At 40.3% G+C, this 19682-nt stretch overlaps 1 protein-coding gene and 1 long non-coding RNA gene across 10 annotated transcripts in view; one reads left to right on the plus strand and one right to left on the minus strand.

Annotated features, from left to right (window-relative positions):
• Positions 1-277: 277 nt before the first annotated feature.
• lrrc8ab (leucine rich repeat containing 8 VRAC subunit Ab) lies at positions 278-13224 on the minus strand. Of its 8 annotated transcripts, none has more exons than XM_064972777.1 (10): positions 12962-13224; positions 12022-12147; positions 9495-9547; positions 8503-8948; positions 7081-8381; positions 5756-6919; positions 5193-5486; positions 4787-5011; positions 4207-4497; positions 278-3906 (listed from the first exon to the last, which is right to left on the minus strand). In XM_064972777.1, exons 5-10 carry the CDS (start codon positions 7216-7218, stop codon positions 3631-3633), a joined length of 2388 nt encoding a protein of 795 aa, XP_064828849.1. In that variant the 5' UTR covers positions 7219-8381; positions 8503-8948; positions 9495-9547; positions 12022-12147; positions 12962-13224; the 3' UTR covers positions 278-3630. The 8 variants fall into 8 exon arrangements, with proteins under 8 accessions (XP_064828849.1, XP_064828863.1, XP_064828852.1 ...); XM_064972791.1 differs by having other exon boundaries at positions 8503-8566; positions 8869-8948; positions 9495-12147; XM_064972780.1 differs by lacking the exon at positions 9495-9547.
• LOC135545179 (uncharacterized) overlaps positions 13146-19682 on the plus strand; it is a 59745-nt gene continuing 53208 nt past the window's right edge. For both annotated transcript variants that reach the window (XR_010456421.1, XR_010456418.1), the window contains exons 1-3: positions 13146-13540; positions 19207-19350; positions 19573-19620. This is a non-coding gene — a long non-coding RNA (uncharacterized LOC135545179). The remainder of the gene's footprint in view (positions 13541-19206; positions 19351-19572; positions 19621-19682) is intronic.

Below are 19682 nucleotides of genomic sequence, written 5' to 3' on the forward strand. Positions count from 1 at the left end.
AACCTTACCAAAAAATTTGGGAAAATTAAAAGGAAACGTTCTGTTAAAGTAATGAAACACCATGAAAATAATGTTTTTGTCAAGTTCCTTATATGTGCTGAGTGACACCTTTGGTTCTCTCTGTACACAAAGTACAAAATGTTCAAACGTCTATTAGAAAATCTGAAATCTCTTTTTCAAAATAGTAATTTCATAACCATAGAAAGCCTCTTGATTTTTGCTCACTTAATTTATCAAAACAAATTGATTCAGGAAACAAATGGTAAAGTGAGACCAGTATGTGCATAATTACATTTATTATACTATAATGTCATAACAGGAATGAAAGAGTAAAGGAGGTGATAATGCTTAAGGGGATAATTAGCATGAGACACAGTTCACAACATTCATGTCATTTAAACAAAATAGCAGTTATTGTCCAAAAGTGCTGAATTATTTTTTTTAAATAAATGTAATACTGGTGCTACACTACTGACTGCTACTCACTGTGTCTGAATGAAAAGTTAAACTGGGGTTGTCAGTCAAAGTAATGAGATTTAAAAACAATAGTGTCAAAATGACATGTTGGAAAGGATGACAAATAAGATTAAAAACAGAACATACTTTCCTTCCATACACTTAATTCAAGTGAGAACCAAAAGAAACCTTTAACCTAGTTACATTCTGAAACACCGATTTAACAAACAGAAGACATAGAAATGAATTGCCCCATGTGATGTAAGATTTCAGATTTATTTTATTAAAAGTTCGACAATTTCGAACCAGCAATTCATATTATATTAAATGCTAATAAAAACCAGAAAACATTTTAAAAAGTATAGAAATATAAAAATGTGTGGTATAACAACTTAAATTAACATCAAAATACTGAGTGGAATAAACAAAAATGTCAACAAAAGGAGGATAAAATTGAATGGCAATTTCCTGAGGTTTTGGTGTACTGTACTCATAGCTGTCAACAATGAAGAAAAATGGAATGTCTAAGTGCGACTGTTCTTCAAATTAATATCATTAAGTATTGCTTGCATTTCATTTACCACTCAATAAACCTACCTAAAAATAGTGGCTTCAATAAGATTGATTTAGTGAGTTAGGCTAGTGAGTGAGAGTAGATTAAAAAAAAAGATTCAAATGGGTTTCCTTGGGATTACACATTGATTCACAGACTTCAACAAACACCCCGTGCACCAAATGCAGTTTCCATATTGAAAACTGCATTGCACAGGACATAAGGGGACAGTTTCTTCAAGACACCCCACGCTTGATGATGGGCAGGACTCATCTAGGGTCGGTTTCCTAGACAGATTCAGCCTCGTCCTGGAATAAAACCCTCTTTCAAATTAGAATTTCCATTGAGACGGAGAATGCTTTTTAGTCCTGGACTAGGCTTAATCTGGTCTTTACTGTTAGTCTTGTCTCACTTTCTGTGTAATCTAGCATTAATATGTACATAACTCTATTATAACATGCATAATGTCACTGAAAATACACCATGAAATTAGTGTTGATTGTCTACGCCAGCATTGCTGAGGACATTTGCATTTCATCATAACCTCCAATAACATAAATAGCCTACACACTGTGCTTTTTGTGCATTTGTCCGACGGTGTAATACAAGAATATCCTCTTACTGTAGATAAGATGATTTCATCCATCTAGTGCAATATATATATATATGTTCAATAAATCCCTTTAAATCTTCTTGACTTCTTATTCACATCTCTCTTCCCATTAACTGACATGTGAAAATGTCCATGCACTGCCTATTTAGAAGAATCCCTAACCTTTGGCTAGAAGGAGCAACGCTAGTACTATAGCAGTTAGTGATTGACATACAATCCCAGGTTTACATAGCGATAGCCAGCTATCATTCCTATGATGTATTTGTTGTACTTTTGTAAAAAGACCATATTTTGTTAATCTTGTCTTCATCCATAGTAATGCTCATTGCAGCTGTGTTATAATCCACATTTCCGATGACAAGCAGGCTCCTCTTATTCATGCGTTTTGCTGTGTCAGAGGAATGCATTGACCTTGCATACCTCCCTAAAAGCTGTTGGAGTTTAAACATTTTACAGAAAATTAATAGCTCAATTGATAGCGACAGAATCACACATATTAGATTACTTCCCAAGCAAAGTCAATTTTTGTGTCTCGTCGGCTATAGAAGGATGTAGCTCAGACTCAATGTCATAGAGACAAACCAAATACATCCCCATATGCATCAGTCTCGTCTTTCCCATGTATTTTACAGCATCACGGACTAAAGCACCACTACAGATTGCTTTCTATAATAGGGTCCGTTTTATTTTTTAAAAAATAAAAGGGTAGGTCTATGCCTTTAGCCATTTTCTTTAACAAAAGGTATGCCATACTCTCACATAACCATGGCTCGAATTGAGGGGGTTTCACTTAACACACCAAGCCCTTCACTAACAGATGCTTTTAAAGAGTGCATGGTTGTTGGAGGAACTGGCCGAGAAAAATCTATAACATCCTATGATTTCATTTGTCAAACAGGTAGGCCTACCTCTTTTTCTTAAATAGGAAGAAATAGGCTCCAACACAAAGCCCTCTTGTTAGTAAAGTCAAATTAAAATGAAGACTTGAAATTAATTAAGCCTACTCAAATTAACCGGAATTAAAAATTATTTTCAGAAGATATCTGACTCACCTCCTGAACTGCCACATTGTGCTATCTAACCAATGGCTGTGCAAACAGGTTTTGGTCAGCAAGAGCAGGGCAGAGTTCTTGACTGGAATATCCATTGCAGTGTAGTCTAGTTTAATTTACACCATCAGAGCAGCGCAAAACATTCAGGAAGTTCATTTTCTTACTTCGTATAGCCTAGGCCTATAAGCAATGGATCATTTGATTGGGATCACAGCAAATAGACTATAGGTCACTTGAAATTGGGTGCCCAGAGGAGAATAAGGGTTTTGGGGCGGCATCGGGCACACATCGTTATATAGTAAGCAACTCATTCTAAAACCGAGAAAACATAATTTGATCAATTACAGGACTCAATAAAAAATAAATAATACTAAACCCTCCCCACACCTGATATGTAAAAAGCATGGCCCTGAGGCCTTCCCCCATTTTTCTCCATAGCCCCGTTCCGTAAATCTCCAAACATCCCGTAGCACCCTAGAGAATCTGGATCAAGGGTAGTCTACTGCATTGTGTTATATAAATGGGTTACGATACGATATGACAGGATAATATACCCTGTCTGAATGACAATAACACTGCCCCCCAGAAAATGCATCTGCTGGCTAATTATTTAAGTCCTCTCTCTCTTACAGGAATATTGCATTTGCATTTTGCAATCTCATATGCAACACATCTGATCTCATTCAATCCACACACATCTTGTAAAACTTAACACTTTTCCTTACCAATGTCCCTTTTAAAACGGCATTTCACAACTGTTACTGCAGGAAAAAAGTAGCATGGCGGTGGGACATTAGCATAGATTCCCTTGAAAAGCAGCCCTGCAGTAGAGTACAGTCAAAGTGAGCAGGTCCTGCTCAGTTAGTGTGCTGTCTGGGTCTGTGTAGTCCTCCCCCGCCCTCCAGGGGCCCTAGCTGTTTCAACGGAGTGAACATCCACCTCCAACCCCCATCTGTTCAGGCCGTCTCCTTGTCCACCTTCCACAGCTGCTCCTTCACCTCGGTGGGCAGGGTGTTAAAGAGGTCCTCCTCCACCACCAGGCCCGTCCTCTTCAGCTGCTTGCACTCCCCCAGCTCTACGGGCAGACATTCCAGCCTGTTCCCCCTCAGCTCCAGCTGGATCAGCCCCGTCAGCTCCCCGAAGCGTGATGGCAGAGACGTCAGGCAGTTATTCCCCAGGTTCAGAGTACGGAGCTTCTTACACTGGAACAGCTCATTGGGCAGGGTCTCAATCTAAACGTGGTAGAAGTAGAAAAGAAAGGGAGAAGTCAGAGAGAGATAATATCAGGTGGATATGTGACAAACACTGCAATGTGTAAAACTGTAATTATCGACAAAACACCTGGAGTTAAACCTCGTTATAAAAGACTAAGAAAACCCAATCAAATAAATGAAAAACAAATCACTGTGTTAATGCAATTTGATTCAGTTCTCAGATAAGTAAACAACACATTCCTCATAAATAATGAATCCAAAATAAATTGTATTTAAAACCCACCAGAAATGTCTAGTACAACAAACCAAAGCACTAACTCTGTTGGCTGTGACTGCCAGGTACTGGAGGTTCTGCAGGTACCCCACGTCTGCTGGGATGTAGGTGAGGTTGTTATGGCTCAGGTCCAGGAAGCGTAGTTTACGACAATAGAAAAGCTGACTGGGGATGTTATCAATCTTGTTCCTGTTCAGATAGAGCCTCTCCATGTTGTTGAGGGTGCCGATCTGGATGGGAATGTAGGCAATCTGGTTGTACCAGAGTTTAAGGCAGACCAGACGGTGCAGGTGCTGGAAGCTGATGATCTCCTCGATAGTCTTCAGATTGTTGTCCTTCAATGAAGACAATAATAATAGATTTTATTCATACTTTTCAAAACACCCCGTGCCAGTTTCCCCAGACACAGATTAAGCTTAGCCCTGAACAACAACAAAAAAGATTCCAAATGAGAATCTCCACTGAGCATGGTTTTAAGTCCAGGACTATAATTATTGTGTCCGGGAAACCAAAGTCACTTTACAAAATTAAATCAGCAAGATGAACTAAAAACAAGAAAAATCACATATTTACGAGAACACATAAAAGTACACTGAACTTAACAAACAGCAATGACAAACTTACCTTGAGGTCAATCTCCTGCAGGTTGTGCAGGCTGAAGATGGAGTGTGGGATGCGTTCCAGATCACAACGTATCAGCTCCAGTTCTGTCAGGTTCACCATCTTCTTCAGGCTGTTGAGAACCATCAGCTTGGTGCCCTCGTTGTTAACTGAGAGCTTCTGGAGGTGCACCCCCACATCAGTCACCACCTGAGGTAGCTTGGTCAAGTTGCTCTTTAGCCGGAGGACCTTAATAATAAATGCATTTAAATTTATATAGCATTTTTATAGTGTTAGAGAAAACTCAAAGCGCTATGTACATAGACTGAAAAAAATACAAGGCAGTTAAAATAACAATAATAGGTGCTAAAAAATGCCTCACTGATAAGGACTATCGATGAGTGTGCTAGTCTGTAAAAGTTCATTTTACCTTGAGCCTCTTCAGCTCCCGTAGCCCATCAATAACAATATATCGATTGTTCTCTGCGCTCAGGTTCCCCGTCAAGTGCAGCTCGCTCAGGTTCTTCAAACTATAGATCCACAGAGGGATTTCCTTGATGTCTGTGAATTTGATGTGGAGGGACTTGAGGTTCTCCCTGAGGAAAGCCAGGGCCGGTGCCTCGATCTTAGCTGGGGTGTGGTATAGCCACATCTCCTTCAGGTTGACCAGCTGGGCGATGATGGGAGGGATGGTGATGTCTGGGATGAGCTCCAGCTTCAGCACCTAGAATATCATCAATAATAATACAAATAATAAATTTGGGCCGAAAGCCCAATAAACTGAAATGACCCACACAGGCAAGAGCAATGTGCGCGTTTCTGTTTCTATCATCTAATTATTCCCATACACCTGCAACAAGCTGACTCATATGTGCGAGTGCTTTCCTAAACTCTACAACAAATCAAAGTTGCTACAGTGTGGACATAGATTTTTTTGTGTGACAAAAACAAGGCACAGACAACAAGGAACACGGTTAATTCTACACAAACTACCTCCAACTCTATCAGATCAAACACGGTGTCTGGGATGCCGCTCAGCATGAACAGGTGCAGCTCTAGCTTCTCCTGGGAGTTCTTGGTGATCCTCTGCCTCAGTTTGTCCAGAGTCCACTCATTGTTCAGGTTGAGCTGCCGCAGCTTGTTCTCGCTCACTTCAGACAGGAAGACAGCAAAGCGTTTGGAGTACAGCGGATCGTACTGGTCGATCATGTGCAGCATGAAAGCAAAGTCGTTCTTTACGTCCGGTATGTCGCTGTAACTGCTCTCCTCTCGTATCGACTCAAAGGAGTATTTCTTCAGCGAGCGCCGCAGCATCCAACAGAGGGTATACATGCAAATTAATCCATAAACCCCCACTAAGCTGATGTAGACACAAGCTAGGATCTTAAACAGTGTGGCCAGAGGATGAGCACAACGATACATGCTATACCCCGTGAGGTCCTCTAGATCCACACTACAGTCCACGCTGAACTGAATATTGTGCACATAATACCCTGTATAGCAGATAATCAAAATGAACTTAATGACTTTGATAATAGTCTGTCGGATGTAGAGCCTGTACACAATGTCTCCTTCTTCCACGTGTATGCGGAACTTCTTCACTTTTTCAAACAAGGCCTTTGCCTGTTCACCTTCTTTCTTATCCAGGACGCCAGTCTCTGTGCGATCCACAATACCCTGCTCCAGGCGAGACTTTGTCCTTTGGAGCATGGGGACGCTAGCCTCCACATCCTCGCTGATACACGACACTTTCTTATCCATTGAGCCATTCATCTTCATCGGCTTGGGGTCGCTCTCCTCCACCACCGTCTCAGACAGAGCCCTGGTGGTCCAGGGAGAGTCAAAACATTTCAGGAGAATCGACACAAAGTGCTCCAGTTTGGAGCTAGTCCGGGGGAACTTGAACCAGAAGTTACTGCATGCCAGGAAGATAAGCGTGTGCAGTAGCACCAGGTAGGGGAAGTACTTGGCGAACCAGTGCAGGCGGTTCTCGTAGCAGACGGCGTCTACGTAGTTGTACTGGTGGCGGTCCAGGTTGTATTGGATCCCTTTGGGCTCCAACATCAGCGGGGCAGACAGGGTGGCATTGAAATACCTCCTGCAGGTCTGGTTGACTACCCACTTGCAGGGCAGGCAGATCATCTTGTCCTGAGTGACCTGCAGAACGAAACGAGAGGATTTTAGATACATCGAAAATAGCAAAATAAGCATTTCATTCCTGTGCATAAAACAAATTAAGTTTAATTTGAAATGTAACAGGAGCTGGACAAAAATAAGACCAAGTGCATTGGAAAAAAAGGGAATATCCGCTCACGGACCTGCAGCGTGCCCCCGAACACGGCGATCATGAGCATGACGATAGAGATGTAGTCGGTGAAGACGTCCCACCATGGCTTCAGGATACGGTAGGCAGGCTGACAGTCTACAAAGTAACGCAGCTCAGTGATGGGGATCATGGTTTACCTGGGAAGAGGAGAGTAGTATGACATACAGTATGGCCATGTTTCAAAATGCACACCTGCGTTCACCAGTTCTTTCAAGGGTGAACTTCCAAGAACACCTGAGAGAGCATACTGTCTAGAATGGAGAACGCAGTGCTTAAAATCCGTTAAATTTGAAACGTACTTCGATGTGACTGACATAAACAGGAAACCACATCACCACGCAGTCAGCTAGCTACATTTTTTTTTACACAGAATCGTTCTCCTCAGTACATGTTAGTGAATTAAGCTGACATCGACCAGAATCAATACTTTGTGGGGTCCTCCTCTCACACATTACTTGGTCTGCTGCTACATCGTTGTGGACGTATGACAGGTACGCTTGAAGCAAAAATAAACTATTTTGCTTACGGTTTAAGAATTATTAATATTCTGGCAATTTGTGTTTCACTGTGAATCTAACATTACATTTCTAATGAGCAGGCTTTCAGTGCTAAATTCACACAACTATAACACCCATGCATATTATGTTCAAGCTAGCTTTGTTTTACATTCACTTCATACACTGATAACCAAATGATAGGCGATATGATGCAATACTACAACTAGATTAGAAGGCCACTTCATCCTAGTGTAAGCTAAACGCATTGGATACAAAACAAACACTGGCATATTAAAGGACAATGTCCACTTTAATTATATGCATGCATATCAAACAGGAATTACATGAAATAATTACACCATTGTAATATTATGAATGCCTTTCTCTCTCCTTGTAGGGAATTTGACAGATTAACTGCAGCCCCCAGATGACAAGCCTCAAAACCAGGACTGTGGGGAGACATCAACACTTGTCATTTTTAATAAACATGGGTCGCTTTTATTTGTTTTCCTGTAAATTATAGACCACGAATAGTTGAACAAGGTGCTTGTGCAGGGCAGGAATAAAAACTTGCACACAGTGAAGTTCCCCTAGAAGAGAACTCATTGTATTTTAGAATGAGCTTCATAAGTTCCATGATAGAAAACAACATGTATGAATCTACTGTGGTGATGTTGCACACTGCTTAATAATAAACTACTGACTAAACCCCTGGGATAGGGTGATATTCCAGATGGACGGCAGGTTTCCAAGTTCTTTACATGTGTCTAGGTGTTAGGATGGGATGTGCTTCAACCTGAGGAGAACAGAGCAGAAACATAAGGGGGGGGAGGAATTAACCTCACTGCTCAAATTTTTGTGCTGGGGTGAATTCGTTCTGCCGATTGTTAACGTTTCTTAAACGGAAAGGAACCTACCTGAATTTGTCCAATAGAATCTCGTTTTTGTTTGGACTCATGGTCACACCCCTGGTTCAAGATGCTGAGAAACAACTACCTTTACAAATGTGCAATGGTTTTGTAAAAAGTTTAGAATATTCATAGGCTTGATCAAGTGGTCACCGATTTACTTTTAGTTGATTATTCAACCCATTTTCTTAATATGCAAATGATGCAACACAAGAGGGGAGGGGAAAGTAACAAGAAGAAAGTTAACAGACACTACATTGAACAATCATGAAAGAAAGCAAAAATAACTTGGCTGTCTAGCAAGCCCTAGATTGAACAGAACACATCTAGCTGTATTTCCCAAGTTTTTAATCAGTTGTTGTTAAAATGTCTTACCTCCAAACCATCGGGCATGACTTTTGTCCTGCCAAGCCAATGCCATGGAGTAAAATTAACGCATCAGTTGCTATCTGTCCCTGAAAACAAACAGACAAAAAACAAATTTGAATTTGTCATTTGCTGGCTAGCAAGTATAAAAATTCTGGATAAAAAAATAAATGAAAAACTGTCTGGATCTTCATAATTGACATATTGCCTTCTTCACGATTAGTTAGTTTAGTTGCTCATCTCTAAAACAGCTGATTAGCAGGACAAGATCACTGCTAGCTACCTATGACGTCCGACGAGAGTGGCTATCAGTCTGATAAACACCAGTGACTCAACATTTGAATGAAAAATTCATATGAAAGTAATTTGAACATTTTAAAAATCTGTTGAATAAAAACACAAGACTTACAATTTACAAAAGTATTTCTTAATCCTCTGGAAATTGATCTCCCAAGCGGGACTCTAGTCCGCCATTAATTAAGAAGTAAAAAAAATGTTTGCTGCGCCATAAGGTGTTATGTGATAGCCTCCCCGAAAAAGTATGCTCCCATCCGCGCTTTATTTTCCAGACATCCCAAGTACGCTTATGGAACTTCCGGTAAACTTAGTACATACTTGCCTTTTCACGTACTTACGTTTGGAATCGCACTTGAAAAATGCAGGTTGACGTCCGTACTCGCCTAATGTTCTAGATAGAACACAAGTATGAATTTTGAAACAACCTGTTTCATGATCTGTTCAAGTTCTTATGATCAAAATTACAGAACAGCAAAACATTTTCTGAAATACTTGCCATTTATAATGGTGGGCTCCGCCTCCAATTTGAAATACAATAACAGAAATATGGAAAGAGCCTATTATGCCATTAAAAAAAAAATGGTATGGGCATATGGAACACAGATTATCTACTGCAATTAACAACAGGCTACATTCTTTAAGCCATTTAACACTCAAAATCAACAAAGTCTACCATAGCTTGCCTCTGGCATTATAAGAAAGCATTCTACGTTGAATGAATGTGATGTGTACTACATAGCCTGTATTGGCAGCAACAAAAATCAATGGCATCATGATAGGTCATCCATCAGAAAATACCAAATGATTAATTTGAAAGGTGTAGCAATGAAGTGAAAAAAGACTGACAATCACGTGCATGGTCTAACACCTGAATCTCTGATGCATTACACTGGAGTTTGCTTTGCTATTGATTTCACCAGTGTCAAGCAGGTCCAATTAATCTAACTCCCATAGGGCAGGTATTGGACAGCATTTTTATTACCCCGGCAAACACACACGTTGTCTCAGAAGACCAAAGTCAGTTTAGCAGTAATCTAATTTATAAGCGGTTAGATTAGTCATTTAAGTGTGGTCCACCTTGTAAATCACTTCAATTATAAAGAAAGAAACACTGACACCTTGATCAAACTGGCCCCGTGTGTGCCATCGTGCGTATGTTGATTGTCTTTCCCCACGAGACGCATGAATGACAGAGGTTAAAACACCAAAACCAACTATATTAATTTGGGGAGAGGTCGAAGCACACATGAAACATTCATGGACATTTAGCGAGCTAATTTGTCCTGGGAGATAAACATCGGGTTGTTATTTTACCTGAAACACATTAGGTCCTTTTTAGGTGACTATTTGAGAAACCTAGTTAGTTTGTTTTCTTTGATTAGTCTCTCCTCGTTCATATTCCAATCACCCACGTGGGTTAGTATGCTCGTGAAAACCAATGAGTAGATGGGAGAAGCGGGACTTGCAGCGCATCAAGCATCTCAAATAGAACCAAGTTCTATTTTAGCGGCTGGCTATGGAGACGCCTGTTGCCGCGTGCAAGCAGTTTGGTTGAAATTATCGAATAACACGTATGAGTACATTTATTTTGTAGTGTAGGTAGTCTATCCTATATGCCCAGTATCACATATTTTAAAATAAATAAGTAACAAAATCTGGAATAAAATACAGTAAAACATTAAGTCTCCATTTGTGAAAAGCTTACAAAATATGGCTTCTCTATTTAGGTGCCAGGCCTACAACTCAAAATCTTGAAAAGTTCTATAACAGACAGGCTGAAAAAGCTTAGACATTTTACCATCAAAATCAAATCAAAATATCATGTGCCCTCCCCCTTCCCCTCACGTGCCACTCCCTTCCAGAACATTATCTTCACAACCGTAACACTTCTATAGAAATATCTTCCGTTTTGGCTCGTCTGGTCCAAACACAAACCAAAAGCACGACAACCACCATGCTCTCTATTCTTAGTCGTTTCCGATAATAATACCCAGGATATTGTCTCCAGTGGCCTTGTGGAGCACCCCAGCGACCTTCAGGACAAGATCCTGTTTACCTTAGGGGCTGGAGACAGCCAGCGCTGCCTCCTCCTCTAACACTGTACCCTGTTTCTCCTACTCTTGGATGTCTCCCTGCTGGGAGGAACATTGGCTGTGCCTCGGGACCTCACCTAATGGCCCTTCTCCTCTCGGGATGGTCATTAGACTAGGTTATATTTTCAGGAACATGTTATTTAGTTGTTTAGAACCAGTTCCAAAAACACTGCTGCAACTATGCCCATAAAGAATAAAGTACATACAATGCGGTAGGATTGAAGAATCCACATGTGCTTTCTTTAAATCGACAACTCTGTTATTTGCAAAGTTTTTGGAACATAATCTAAAGAACAAATTCCTGAGAATGTAGGGTACCATCCCGGCCCCTCATCTGTTCAGCAAGGAAGACAGACAGAACAGACTTCCTGTGGAGATGAGAAGTCTGTCGCCTGCCTGGGCCCACCACAGCCCAGTCAGACCTCCCATAAAAGTCTACTCCCACACAGAATGTCACCACAATTCAGCCCAATCCACCCTATTATGAGACCAGACATCCCATTAGAGTGCTGATAAAAAGCATTTAGTGGTAAGAATTCTTTCTACAGGGCCATTATTACCACAGTTAAATCAGCACTCGTCGAGGGACTGTATCCAAATGTATAACTCAACTTCCTATTCTTGTGTAATACAAAGTACACAAGCATTCTGATAAGAATACTATAGAGACAATAGAAAACTGAGTAAATAAATATATGTCTAGACAACATATCTGTGAGATTAGCCTGATTTATGTGAATTGTGCAGGTATCAAGACATCTGATGCTCTTACCACAGTGGTGGTAGTGCAGTGTTATCTGTACTCCAGTGCTTGGTGGATATCCCACTCGGTGTGTGCCCAGCAATCCTCATGAGCCCAGGTTTCTTTTATCTTCATAGGAATGGGTGGTTTGCTGATCTGAAAACAAAAGAAAAAGAGAAGTGAAGAATAATTAGGACTAGTAAGCAACTCTTTCATGATGTTTGGTAGCACTGGGGTTAGTTACCGTATGTAAGTTAATACCTATCAGACAAACAGACGTTCAAATATTATATTTGTGTATAACACGAATAGCTTAAGCTTACATAAGTCTATCCCATTCCTTAAGAAAACATGTTAAGCACTTGAAGGGTGACACCATAACGTTGACGTAGCTAACAGGAGTTTATTAAGCAGTCTGATGATGTGAGATGAAGTTAGCAAAATCGGACAAAATGATACAAGTAATATTATATATAGTCTAATAAAAATACTAACGACAAAATGCAATTTCTACGGTGAATAGATAGCTATCCTTTGTCTTGTCATTAAATTAGTGACAAAGCTAGCTTAGCTAACATCACCATGCTCGCTGGCCAAGTCATGCCAGATAAAACCGGTCTCTCGCATTGTTCTATCCGTGGGGTCTATGGTGCGCAGACGATTGTGAAGTTCAACTGCTAGCTAGCTATAATCGACTGGTAATTAGCTAGTGTTTGATGTTATCATAGCAGCGATAGCGTGCATTACATTAGTTTACTACTGCAGCTAAAATAGCTAAGATGGTTAGATAGCTATATAGTTGGCTAACTTAGCTTTCTAGCTGACATTTGTCAGCATGTTTGTTAGCTAGCTAACATAGCCAGCACGCGAACGTTCAATCGACCGGCATAAGTACAAACAACTCCAGATAATTAAGGCCTGTGTTGAATACCGTTTTAGCTAACTAGAGTCTGGTTATTAGAAAACTTACTCAGTTTGGCTCCCCACAGGCTAGCTGCTAGCAGAAATACATTTTTGACTTGTCTTCTGTTCATCTGTTGTCTTTATCAGAGCACTGCAGCCTGTACCTATACCAGTTTCCAATAGGTGGCAATAGTACGCTTTTTGTCGCTTGTCACACCATAGAAGAAGAAACATATGCTTCTCCAGGAAATGCTCAATGGCTTTGGTTTTAGATTATCATAACCAGTGAGCGAATCCATGTTTTTAGCTGCTAACAATGCTGTCACTGAACAATTTGCGAATTATGTGCACACCACAGGCTCTTCAGCATTCACATACATTATTGGTGAACAGACAATGCGTATCTAAGGCTTCCTCTTTTTATGCAAAACTATACAACAACTCGATCACCTTCACTAGCAGTAAGGGCACTAGGCACAACAACGGCATAGATTTCAGATCACAGAATGAAAGTAAGGTGAAACATGTCAATTCACTGGAAAGGACTTTCTGCACAGCGTCTGTAACAAACTCCAGCCTTCTTCTTTTTATATTGTAATTTTGTCCAGCCTCCAGATGAGGGAGTATCCTTCCAAATTATGGATTGGTGAGTGATCATATCGCATTTCTAACGCACAAACTATGTTTGTGCACACATACACACACAACCTATCCCAGCCTGGTCTCATAGACTAGACGTAATTTAGTAAATTTAAATCCGGGACACTCACATTAGTATGATATGTTATGTTTGGTATAGTTACATAAAAAGGTTACTTAATCTAAAATGAAAGGAGGGTGGATGGGTGGGTGTATAACGGCACAACAAAGGTTGTGTGTTTTCGAATCTCATCACAGACAACTTTAGCATTTGATCGAATTAGCAATTTATCAACTACTTACTACATTTGAGCTACTTTGCAACTACTTAGAATGTTACTTAACCCTTCCTCTAACTTTAACCCCTTTAGCCAACCCTTACCCTAACCTTAATCCTTTAACCTAACTCCTAACCTGAACCCTAACATAGCTAATGTTATCCAACTAGCTAACGTTAGCATTAGCCACCTACCTAACATTAAACACAAAAATTGGAATTCGTAACATATCATACGTTTTGCAAATTATTATTATTATTTTTTAAATGTATTTGTAACATATTGTACATTTTGCAAATTCATAACCTATCATTTGAATTGTAATTCGTAACATATCACACAAAAAAATGGATCAAGGACATCCACAAATGAATACACACCATACAAAATGTAACGTATCGTACTAAATGGAGCATCTCAGATTTACGTACATAATACGAAGTGCTCTGACACCAGGTTGCCTATTCCTATACCTTTAGTTTGCTCACACTCATTGCATTCACATGTTGTCGAGGGCAGTTGAAAAACATGGCATACACGACACCAGACCCACTAGTTCCAATTTATTTACCCAATTTATTTACTAGTACCAATTTAAGTCCCTCATAGGCATGTCCTCCCTCTACCTCAGCTCTTTGAGCACCTCTATCTCCTTAATGTTTTGGCATTCAGGTCCAAAAAGTCACATTCTGACCACTTCTACCATGGGCAAATATGTAAAGGTTTCATTCAAATCAAAAGGGGTGTGATCATAAAGTAATCAAATTCAAATATAACGACCCACATGTGAGGACCACCCTCAAAAGGAAGATGCTCCCATCCCTCCTGCTAATTGGGATACTTTTTCAAATGTTTTGTTGTCTGAGTGAGGGAGATGGTGTAAATCAAGAGGACTCGATATGTTCTGAAACATGAGATGTTGAGGATTATAATAAATACAGCTTTGATGTCATACAAGAAAACCACACACCTGTGAGTCCAAATATGCACTTAACATTTCCATATGATAAAACTCATGCTATTTATGTTATCAACATTTATTATAGCTTTGTTTGATGTACAGGTTCAATGAGGACATGGCGTCAAACCTTGGGTTGTCCTAAACAGAATTGGCCTGTTTGTCGTATTGTGAAGAAAATTAGCTGCGGAAAAACTTTATTCTATGCAAACCAAAATGTGTTCAAAACAAAACGTGTCCTTGCTTTAGTTCCTTAATGGCACAGCTAGGAGAGCTAAAAAAAAGAGGCAACTAATAGCTGAAGGTTCTTCTCTTGAGTAATCAATGTGCATTGAAATTGCTATGGAACTGTACACACTTTGGAGAGGTGTGTGGCCTTGGAGACAACAGTTAGTCCTCCTACTCAAACCCCTGTAATTGCTTGGTCTTATGTTGCATCTACCCCACATTTTGTATTATTATTATGTTGCTGATTGTATCCAGAGTATTTTCAGCTTTATTTTTCAACAAATGCTGTGAAAAGTACAGTCAATGTAAAATGCACATAAATTCAACAGTGTAATGTTTGGATTCAGTCTTGGCAGGTGAACTGGTGTGTTCTCACCTTTACATGCTGATCAAACCGGCTCCGTACTTCTGCATATTGATTTTGTCTAGCCACACCAGATGCGTTCATGACATGCAGGTTAAAATACCAAAACCAACCGTGAACCAGCTATATTAATTTGGGGACAGGTCGAAACACACATGAAACATTCATGAACATTTAGCTAGCTTTAAAGTGCATTACCACCACCAGATGGACTGGAGTGTGGCCCTCATTCATCTTTCAATCACCAAAAAGCAGTTTGGATGAAATGATTGAATAACAACATATCTGCCACGCTGATCCTCAACACAGGGGACCCTCAGGTGTTTGTGCTTAGTCCCCTTCTGTGCTCCATGTTCACCCACAACAGCATGGCCTTGCACGACTCCAAAACCATTGCTAAGTTTCGTGACGACATGACGGTGGCAGGCCTGATCACCGATAACGATGAGACAGAGGTGGTCAGAGACCTGGCAATGTGGTGACAGGACAACAACTTTTCCCTCAACTTCAGAAAGAAAAAGGAGCTGATTTTGGACGACAGGAAACGGAGGGCCAAGCACGCCCCTATTCACACCGACGGGGCTGTAGTGAGGCTGAAAAGATTTGGCATGGGCCCTCAGATCCTCAAAAGGTTCTACAGCTGCACAATTGAGAGCATCTTGACTGGCTGCATCACCGCTTGGTACGGAAACTGCTTGGCACCCGACCGCAAGGCATGACAGAGGGTAGTGCGTACGGTGCAGTACATCACTGGGAATGAGCTCCCTGCCATCCAGGACTTCTATACCAGGCAGTGTCAGAGGAAATGGTAAAATACTCCAGCTGCCTAAGTCATAGACTGTTCTCTCTGCTACCACATGGCAAGAAGTACCGATACACCAAGTCTGGAAACAACAAAACCCGGAACAGTTTCTACCCCCAAGCCCTAAGACTGCTAAATAGTTGGTCTGGGTAGCTATTTAGTTAACTATTTAACTAAATAGCTTCTCGGACTATCTGCATTGAACCTTTCGCACTAAAATGTTTTGATTCTTCACATAAGCTTCTGCTTCTGTTTTTATTATCTATCCTGGTGCCTAGTCACTTTATTTCTAGTTATATGTACATATCTACCTCAATTACCTCATACCCTTGCACAATGGCTCAGTACTGGTACCCCGTGAATATTTATTATATATTTATTATAACTTTTATAATTACATGTTATTACTTTTCAAATATCTCTATTTTCTCTCTCTGCATTATTGTAAGCATTTCACTGTATTCTGCACCTGTTGGTAATGAAGAATGTGACGATTAAAATTTGATCTGATGAAAGAATATACACTGAGTGTACAAAACATTATGAACACCTGCTCATTCCATGACATAGACTGACCAGGTGAGGGCTATTATCCCTTATTGATGTCATTTGTTAAATCCACTTAAAACAGTGTAGATGAAGTGGAGGAGACATGTTAAAGATTGGGGTGTGCAATTCATACAGTTTAAGTCAGAAGTTTACATACACTTAGGTTGTCATTAATACTTGTTTTTCAACCACTCCAAAAATTTCTTGTTAACAAACTAGTTTTGGCAAGTTGGTTAGGACATCTACTTTGTGCATTTTTCAACAATTGTTTACAGACAGATTATTTCACTTATAATTCACTGTATCACAGTGGGACAAAAGTTTACATACACTAAGTTGACTGTGCCTTTAAACAGCTTGGAAAATTCCAGAAAATGACATCATGGCTTTAGAAGCTTCTGATAGGCTAATTGACATAATTTGAGTCAATTGGCAGTGTACCTCTGGATGTATTTCAAGGCCTACCTTCAAACTCAGTGCCTCTTTGCTTGACATCATGGGAAAGTCAAAAGAAATCAGCCAAGACCTCAGAAAAAAAATATAGACCTCCACAAGTCTGGTTCATCCTTGGGAGCAATTTCCAAATGCCTGAAGGTACCACGTTCATCTGTACAAACAATAGTACACACGTATAAACACCATGGGATCACTCAGCCGTCATATTGCTCAGGAAGGAGATGCGTTCTGTCTCCTAGAGATAAACGTACTTTGGTGCGAAAAGTGCAAATCAATCCCAGAACAACAGCAACGGACCTTGTGAAGATGCTGGAGGAAACAGGTACAAAAGTAAAACGAGTACGATATCAACATAACCTGAAAGGCCACTCAGCAAGGAAGAAGCCACTGCTCCAAAACCTCCATTAAAAAAAACCAGACTACGGAACTGCCCATGGGGACAAAGATTGTACTTTTTGGAGAAATGTCCTCTGGCCTGATGAAACTGTTTGGCTATAATGACCATCGTTTTGTTTAGAGGAAATAGGGAGAGGCTTGCAAGCCGAAGAACACCATCCCAACCGTGAAGCAAGGGGCTGGCAGCATCATGTTGTGGGGGTGCTTTGCTGCAGGAAGGACTGGTGCACTTCACAAAATAGATGGCATCACGAGGGAGGAAAATTATATGGATATATTGAAGCAACATCTCAAGACATCAGTCAGGAAGTTAAAAGCTTGGTCGCAAATGGGTCTTCCAAATGGACAATGACCCCAAGCATACTTCCAAAGTTGTGGCAAAATGGCTTCAGGACAACAAAGTCAAGGTATTGAAGTGGCCATCACAAAGCCCTGACCTCAATCCTATATAACATTTTGTGGGCAAAACTGAAAAAGCGTGTGCGAGCAAGGAGGCCTACAAACCTGACTCAGTTACACCAGCTCTGTCAGGAGGAATGGGCTAAAATTCACCCAATGTATTGTGGGAAGCTTGTGGAAGGCTACCCAGAACGTTTGACCCAAGTTAAACAAACAATTTAAAGGCAATGCTACCAAATACTAATTGAGTGTATGCAAACTTCTGACTCGCTGGGAATGTGATGAAAGAAATAAAAGCAGAAATAAATAATTCTCTCTACTATTATTCGGACATTTCACATTCTTAAAATAAAGTGGTGATCCTAACTGACCTAAAACAGGGAATTTTTACTAGGATTAAATGTCAGGAATTGTGAAAAACTGATTTTAAATATATTTGGCGAAGGTGTATGTAAACCTCCGACTTCAACTTTATCTACCTACCTATCTACCTACATACAAAAGTGTGTGGACACCCCTTCAAATTAGTGGATTCGGCTATTTCAGATTATTCTACCACTTGGCACTGTGCTTACGCATGCTGTGCATAAATTCACGCATACTGTCAAGCAAATGTTCATATGTGCACTTTGCATGGAAATGATCCCACGCATGGTTTATGCACACATTTGTGCCTACGCACGGTTGATAAATGAGGCCCCTGGGCTCTCCAACCCTGTTCCTGGAAAGCTACTGTCCTGTAGATTTTCACTCCAACCCTCCTAATCTAGCGCACCAGATTCTAATAACTGGGGTTGGATGGAAAACCTGCAGAACGGTAGCTCTCCAGGAACAGGGTTGGAGAGCCCTAAAATAGACCCATTTTGAATGAACGATGGCACCATTTCACTTGAGTCCCTTTTCTAAAACCAATTTCATCAAATAGTATTTATGTAGCCTAACCATTTTAACAGCAATATTTGTCACAACGTATTTTACATTTACCCAGCCTTGACCGCCTAAATAGCATGCAGCAGCACAAAGCCTCCGTCAGTCCGTCTAGACTTTTAATCGGTTATTTTTGTAGCATCCCAGACAGTTGTGGAATGTTGTTCCCTTCAATGTCGGAAAATGAACAGTTTGAATCCTGTCTTTTTATGTGACTGCCTGCTATCTGTGACAACCGGTGGAATGTTGTCTTCCATGTCATAAAACGAAAAAGGTTGAATCAGTCATTGTAAGTGACTTCCTTCTTCTATTTCAGCTGGAGCTGAAGATCATGCACATAGAAGAGGGGACGGATAATGGGGCCAATCCTATGTTTCTTATGGAGTTGATGGAGATAACGAAGCTCTGGATGAGGCATAGAGCAAAGAAGAAACGGACAAGATAGGTGCCTCTATGAAAGGTGTGGGTTAAAATAATCATTTTACTCAGCCTACTTATTCTTCTTCATGAATATGTTGATTTGAATCTGCAGGAAGGGAGTTCAACAAAATTAATCAGTGTATTGCTTATTTTTTACAGTAATGGCTTTGATAAGCTTACGGGATGTGATTTTTGGAAATTGTACCATATTGCATTTCAATGCAAAATGTATTTCAACTTTTTTCTCCCCATTTACTTGCAGATAAATTGAAAGACTTGACTGAACAAATAGATCCATCGCTGCACAAAGGTATGTTGCTCTCAGACACTAAAGTGTTATGTTTCTCTCCCTCCTACTCACTGTTCAGTCTT

Source organism: Oncorhynchus masou, chromosome 1 (assembly GCF_036934945.1).
Source record: "Oncorhynchus masou masou isolate Uvic2021 chromosome 1, UVic_Omas_1.1, whole genome shotgun sequence".
Taxonomy (NCBI): domain Eukaryota; kingdom Metazoa; phylum Chordata; class Actinopteri; order Salmoniformes; family Salmonidae; genus Oncorhynchus; species Oncorhynchus masou.

What these genes read in the sequence shown, in the direction of transcription:
- lrrc8ab (XM_064972805.1), bottom strand. Translation starts at nt 7,218, where the DNA reads ATGATCCCCATCACTGAGCTGCGTTACTTTGTAGACTGTCAGCCTGCC. An exon ending in TTGATCTGATAGAGTTGGAG is followed by an intron (nt 5,487 to 5,755) that starts GTAGTTTGTGTA and finishes ATGATATTCTAG; the next exon opens with GTGCTGAAGCTGGAGCTCAT. An exon ending in GGGAGCTGAAGAGGCTCAAG is followed by an intron (nt 5,012 to 5,192) that starts GTAAAATGAACT and finishes TTTATTATTAAG; the next exon opens with GTCCTCCGGCTAAAGAGCAA.